Source organism: Pungitius pungitius, chromosome 9, assembly GCF_949316345.1.
Source record: "Pungitius pungitius chromosome 9, fPunPun2.1, whole genome shotgun sequence".
NCBI classification, from domain to species: domain Eukaryota; kingdom Metazoa; phylum Chordata; class Actinopteri; order Perciformes; family Gasterosteidae; genus Pungitius; species Pungitius pungitius.
In genome coordinates this window covers 1,184,929-1,191,786 of record NC_084908.1, presented here as the reverse complement: position 1 = coordinate 1,191,786, position 6,858 = coordinate 1,184,929, and the positions used below count along the sequence as shown (strand labels likewise).

Below are 6,858 nucleotides of genomic sequence, written 5' to 3'. Positions count from 1 at the left end.
TGCACAGAGAGGTGCCGACAGACAGTGCGCGCGCGCATCTCTTAAGTGTGTGAGCGCGTGTGTGTGTGTGCAAGTGTGTGTGTCGAGGACTGCAGGAAGAGCACCTGTGTGGACGTAGATAGGTACCAGCAGAGATCACTAACTTCTACACCTGCCTGTTGAGAAAAACACTCACACACTTTATGGAACTTTAAAAGGGACAAATAAAGTAGTTTTTAAACGGAAAAAAAGATATTTGAATGGGTTCAGGGTTGCTTTCATACAGCAACCATTTAGGCTTTAAAGATGAGATGAATGTCTTGCTTCTTGTGACACAAATATGAGAAGACATTCATACTTTTCATGCACCTTCCACTGGACATCAAATTAACAGCAAATAAGTATCAAAGAGGTCAAATCCTTTACATTTCACAGGTAGTCTAACATCATTTTTCCGTCCTCCTACTTTTGCTCTGGTTATTTCTGCAAGGACCATTACCTGCTGGATCCAAAAGTGGAGATCTAACCGGTCCATGGAAAACCCCACGGAGGACAGGCAGAGAGCGAAGAGAGGGGGTGGACGGTGGAGTTACAGCAACACATGCACATACGCACACACGAGCCTTCACACATCAGTCAGACTACCCTCAAGTCAGGAGAACCCCTGGCTCACCTTCACACAGATTCACAGATCACACACATTCACACACACCGCGCGCACACACACACACACACACACACAGAAGTTGTACTGACATGAATCTACGCAGTCACTTTGACTCATATAAACATGCCTCCCCCTCCCTGCTAACACAGACGCACACACACTTCAAAGGAAGATTGTAACCTGACAGGCCGGCAACACTACGAACCCACATGCTGCTTTTTTTTCCTCCAATTCTTTCACTCAGAAACCCACCTGTTTCATACAAACTTTCAAGCCATACTTTTCCTCTCTTGCCTAGTTTTAAGATCTCTGTGTTTAAGAGTGGTTGTGTGTGTGTGTGTGTGTGTGTGTGACACACCCTCTCAGTCAGCGCATGCATACTGGTACTCAGGGGCTGTCTGTCTGATGTTCTCTGCGGCTCATCCTACACTCAACGCCCTTATCGGAGGTGTATGCACATGCTGACCAATGTCGTAACTAGACACAATGTAGCCATGCTCCTGCCTGCACAACTGGGCAGATGTGAAAACCAGCACCCTGTAATCGCATCGGAAACAGCCTGTATGCTGGTACCGAGCTGGCCAAAATCTCCTTGATGTGAAATGCAGCTGAAGACATGAAACGATTTGAGACTGATTTGACAGAGGTGGTGTTTCCTCCTAGTCAGGCAAACATAGGCCAGATGTTGAATGGTACAGGCTGACAGGTAACACCGGGATCTGCTTCAGTACTCTGTGAGGTCCGTCTCTGTTTCGCTGAGATCCCCAATACACAAGGGGTCCTTTCGGTGTCACAGTAGGGGGTGCAAGCATTGTCCTTCACTCACATAACCCCATGAAGACTGTTAGAGCACTTAGCCGATGCAAAGTGGAACAAAGGTTGCTTCACATTTTGTGGGGGTAAATTCCTACATCACACGGGGTCCCCAGGTAATTCTGGTGCTTCAGGTGCACCAAGGTAATTCCAAAGATTGATGAGTTGCTGAGCTCTGGCAACGAAATTATGCTTACTCCAGTTTCACTCCGCTTTACTTTAATCTGATTACACTTGAATTATCAGAATACCTACAAACGAACACACAGAACAAAACGAGCCCCACTTTAATTCTGCAACTTTTGATCAGAACACAAGATTACTATCAGCCGATAGAGTTTGCACAGATGTCTAACACTTATTTTTTCCACGTTGTTAAGATTTTAACGGATTGCAAACGTTCATTTCTTGCAACACATGTATAGAGTTTACAACGACACGGGGTGTATTCATCTAATTTCTCGTCATATTTCAAATAACTGGTTCTTAATTTTCCACATTAGTATCAGCGTCATTGTTCATGTGCTACAGAGGGCGTGTTGGTCCGCACAGTGGAGTATGGGATATAGTCTTGTTTGGTCAGTTTGATGGACCGTAAGGGGGAAGCTTTGTGGAATTCTGGATGTTTCTTTTCCACTTAATCTGTGATTTGAGAAAACTTGGCTAACCGACGACCAAACTAATCTTAACCACCAAGGTCTACGTCTAACCATCTCACCAGAATTCAGAAAGGTGGAGGCTGCTTATAATCATGGGGTCAAAGGTGGATTGACCTGTTTTTTCACCGGCTTAGAAAAACAATTATTCCCTTGTTTATCAAACTGTGCAGTATTTTTTTGGCTAATAACTATTTCTGTAGCAGCTGTTTTTCTGTCTCGTTCAGCCGTCTTTTTCTCACCTAATCGACAGTCAATTCCATCTCAGGTGTCACAAAAAGGAGGGATGACTCATCCGAGTGGGACAGGCGGGTGAAGAGAGGGGCGGAGGGATTGTGAAGGGGAGGATGAAAGAGTGCAGTGCACTCGACCTGCCACTCACTTGTCTAATTGCAGTGTCTGTCAGAGGAAGCGTGTGCTGTCTCTTTACATTGATGACTTTATGTTATTTTTCTCCTCCTTTCCCATTAGTGCCATCTTTTTCAGCTGCAGCATGCTCTTAACTATTTGTCACCTCTCTGGCATTTGTTTTTTCACAAAGTGTCTCTTTCTACTTCCTGTGTTTTTGTGAGACATTTTTAAATCCAATCTAAAGATTACCAACGACAACATGAGAAACATTTAGAACTGCAAAATGCCTTTACACAACTTTTATCTTATTCATGAAAGAAATCAGTAAAAACTATTTTTATTGGTAACACAGTCATTGATTGTTTGTTGTTGAAATTATTTAAAGGACAGATAGATCTGGAATTTATAATACAAATTTGTATTTTCCCATAATTCTGTAGGTTAATTTTGAATGTAGTGTTTTTTCATTCAGTATGGTATCTCACACTTTGCTACAAAGATGAGATGTTGTATTTTGGGTATCTGTGCTATTGCATGAGGAGAAAAGAAATACTTTATCTCGCTGTCTCCACGTGTTAACAAACTCTATGAGGATCGTCAACTAGAACACATTCAACCGTACCATCTCAGTGAAAGAATACGGAGAATCTGCAACGTGCCGGTTAGTGCTGTGTACGCTGTATGGGAAGATACTGAATATAACAGGGAACTCCAGTGGTATCGCAGGTTCAGTGAGCTGGTATAAAACAGTTGTATTGTGTTGTTTCTCTGAACCAACGCCTTGTCAAGTCTGAGAAATTTGCCCAAGTGTAATAAGCTGAGTACCTGAGACTGGATTGAACGCAGGCTGGGTAGGTGGGGGTTGAAACTTGAGTGTTTACCAGGCAATGGGGAGCTAAAAAATGTGCAGGTTTTTTTTAGGATCCAGTGGCTTGAGTCAGAATATCTCTGTCTGCTACATTGACTTGGAGCATTCTCTTTATTTTCACATTCTTTTAGATATCCGCTTTAAGGATAACAGCTTCAAATAAGAAGACACGCAAATAAGATAATCAGCCCAGATATCCACATCATAAGTGGACGTACCGCAATAGTGTAAGATAAGAGATTGCGTCCTTATTGACCCTTGGGAAATGAGGTCAGAAAAGTACAACATATGATGAGAATGGAGAAGGCAGCAGAAAAAAGAAAAGAAAAATGTCATGGCTTGTTCTGGATATCTTTTTTTATTTGATCTCATACTTGTAAAAATATATTCTGACAATAAATAAATATTTGAAATAAATATATGTATGTCCTAGGAAACAAAGACGTATAAATAAGAATACAATCTGTCAACAGGTTTGTAAAGGTGTCTTTGACGGTCATCTGCTAACGTTAGTTGCTTGACACGCAGTTAGTGGAAGAGAAATCCTTCACTGGGTCCTTGAATGCGTCTCTGGAGTCCACCACAGAACACGCGGTATTCCGTAGAAGGACACCACAGAAGAAGTCCTTATGAAACTCCATTGGATCTGCCCTTCTTTGCTTGTTCCTCATGAAAAGTCACATGATCTGAGCAGCCTCTCTGTCTTTGGAGCCGTTTCAAAGGAGTATCCTTCCAAAAATGTTTCAGAAGTCTGAACGTCAACGGAGCTTCCCCCAGCTCTCTGGTACATTTCTCCACACAGACATGGCCGATTTCCAGTGCATGAAGCTACCTTTTAGTGTAAACCAGCCAGTGGATTAAGCATTTTTAATCAATCATTTGCTTAGCAGCCACAGTGTTTTGAATACTACTTAAAACAGTGTAATTGACAAGACTCATCAGCCACAGCAGTAAAAAGCAATGTACTAGCAGCAAGCTGTTAATCTCACTTATTAGGTGCCACACTTTTATCCTCTTGAACATGCATGTTTGGACTTGCAAGGGAACTTAAACAAATCCAAAGTCACCTGTTTAGCCTCCAGAGCCAATAAATGGGCAATATTAGGGGCCCAGATGTGTGTCAAGGGACCTCGTCAGCATCCACAGAAGATCCCTGGTACTAAGTCAAACTCCCCGGTTAATAGAGGGTCTCTTTCCTTCCTCCGTGCCGCTGGTGGGGAGTGTTTATTCAGTGCACTTTTTGTGATCCCCATATCAAAAGGATCTTCCATCTCACTCAAGAAGGGTTTGGGATTAGATGCACTTGGGTTGCCTTTCTGGCTCTGACCGGCTCATGCTAACGCAGCGTCAGTCTCAACTCTGGCCCAGTATGTCCCTGTATAGCTCCGGTACTCTCTCCGGGTCTACAGGCCTCGGTAGGAAGTGGGTGAACCTCTGATGTCGTCTCGACCTCGTTCCATCCCTAGATGTCCCATCTTTGTTCAAAGCAACAAAGTAAAATGCACCCTTTTCTCCATGCCGGTAGATGTTGGATGAGTATGTGTTGTACCAGTTTTCTTCAAATTGCTCCCTAAAAATGGATTCTGCTGACAGCTTCTCCTGCAGGAAGAAAGACAACCAGAGAAAAATCTGAGTATAGCAATGCAGAATGTGCCTCCTGTTTTTCAAATCAAATATGTTTATAATTGACACAAAGCATGAGCACGTCAGAAGGTTTACAATAATGTGTGTACTCACCGATCCATATAGTTCTCCTTTGCTGTTCATGGCAAGGTAGAGGCTACTGTCCACCCCTCTAATGCTTACCAGTCCCACAGCTAGACTGATGAACTCCAAAATACCTGCAGACAAACATGACCTTGCATTACATTAACCTGTCATATACCTTTATTAGACTAAGCACAATCATTTTGAATAATAGTCCTATGATGGTCGTGCAATACCATGTATTGGTGAGATAAGAGGCATTAGCCAAATTGAACATATTTGAAGGAGACTAAGACTCCATGTGCTCAGTGCAGAAAAAGGAGAGTAAATTGCTGTATTTGCTCAGCTGCTGACAACCAAGGCTGGATTTGTGGAACGGTCTTGGACATGAAGTGCGACCAAGTCTCAAATGGAATAAATCAAGTGCCAGAAATGCTACAGTCTGCAGCACTCAGAGGTCTACTTTTGATCTGCTGCAGATGGCCAGATGGCAGATGTTTACCTTGATGACTGAAGAAAAACTTGCAAACATATCGCATGGAGGAAATATTCAAAAGTGCATTTTAAACACTCAGTTTATATTTCTTGAAATGAATAATGTTTCTATGAATGCATTATAACATCAACTGCTGGTGACAGTCCAGGGTTACGGCAGCTGCTATCACAGTGGGCTACTTCATGTGCTATCATTGTTCGATGGTAACCTGTATGGCTGTAGTTTTTGATACATCGGTGTGTGTGTGTGTGTGTGTGTGTGTGTGTGTGTGTGTGTGTGTGTGTGTGTGTGTGTGTGTATTTCTGCGTGAAATTCAACAACACACTACTATAAAATATTAATAATGAGGATAATGTCTGAAAGGATGTGTACCGAATCTGCTGTGGTCCTTCCTGGTGCCCTGCACGGTGCCGTCGGGACGGATCTCCAGGTGGAAGCCGGTCCTGCAGTAGAGCTGCCGGCGCCTCAGAATCCCCTTCAGGTGGCTGAGGTCCGCCAGGCTATGGGACAGGCTTTCTGCCGAAACCAGGTTCTCCTGCTGCTGCCCATGTCCCCCCATCATCAGTCCTGTCAACGAGTTGTAGTCCACCGCCCCGGCTGGGGTGAGAAAGAAATGAGAGCCAACGGGAGCCGCAGCGGCGCCCGCGGGGCCAAAGCTGTCCACAAATGCGTTGAGGAAGCCCCCGACCTCCGCCGCTGCCCCCATTACAGAAACGACAGCCGATCCGGCTCACAGCAGGAGGAGTCCAAGTCAAGATCCAATTGATGGGGTGCGAACCAGCGAACGAGGAGCAGCCCGTGGTGAGGAGAAAAAGAAAAGTTGGACGCGTTGGCTGAGAAAATACCCAATGAGCGCGCGTTTTGGCGCAGTCACCAGAAAAGATTTAAATCCTGCGCTAGATGTTGATGGATGCAGATAGTCCCAGGTGCAGCAGCCAGTGCTTCTTCCTCCACTCTTCTACTGCTATTTATCCCTCTCTCCAGCCCCCTGTCCGCTCTCGCTATCCTCCCCACATCGGGATACTCCCCTTTGCTCCAGAGCACTTCAGGTCTCTCTCTCTCTCTCTCTCTCTCTCTCTCTCTCTCTCTCTCTCTCTCTCTCTCTCTCTCTCACCCCCCCCCCCCCCCCCCACCCCCCGCCTCTCCCTCCCTCTCCCTCCCTCTCCGACTCTCCACTTCAGCTCTATATTTCTGCGGTACCCTCCACTCTCTCCTCCAGCGGCAGCGTGTTGCGCAGCAAGATAAGCACACCAAACTCAACATCCATGCAGCATATCACGCAGTTCGCTTCCCCGAATTCCCATTTTATTGCAAAATGGGA

The 6,858-nt window shown here is 44.8% G+C and overlaps 1 protein-coding gene across 1 annotated transcript; it reads right to left on the bottom strand.

Annotated features, from left to right (window-relative positions):
• Positions 1-3,668: 3,668 nt before the first annotated feature.
• Positions 3,669-6,588, bottom strand: LOC119217338 (fibroblast growth factor 20-like). Its single transcript, XM_037470825.2, has 3 exons — positions 5,910-6,588; positions 5,072-5,175; positions 3,669-4,933 (listed from the first exon to the last, which is right to left on the bottom strand). Exons 1-3 carry the CDS (start codon positions 6,241-6,243, stop codon positions 4,688-4,690), a joined length of 684 nt encoding a protein of 227 aa, XP_037326722.2. The 5' UTR covers positions 6,244-6,588; the 3' UTR covers positions 3,669-4,687.
• Positions 6,589-6,858: the final 270 nt, after the last annotated feature.

Excerpts from the sequence above, each read along its gene's own strand:
- LOC119217338 (XM_037470825.2), bottom strand. The coding sequence starts at position 6,243 with ATGGGGGCAGCGGCGGAGGTCGGGGGCTTCCTCAACGCATTTGTGGAC. Across the intron at positions 5,176-5,909 it reads GAAGGACCACAGCAGATTCG|GTATTTTGGAGTTCATCAGT; the intron begins GTACACATCCTT and ends GTTTGTCTGCAG. Across the intron at positions 4,934-5,071 it reads AAGGAGAACTATATGGATCG|GAGAAGCTGTCAGCAGAATC; the intron begins GTGAGTACACAC and ends TTCTTCCTGCAG.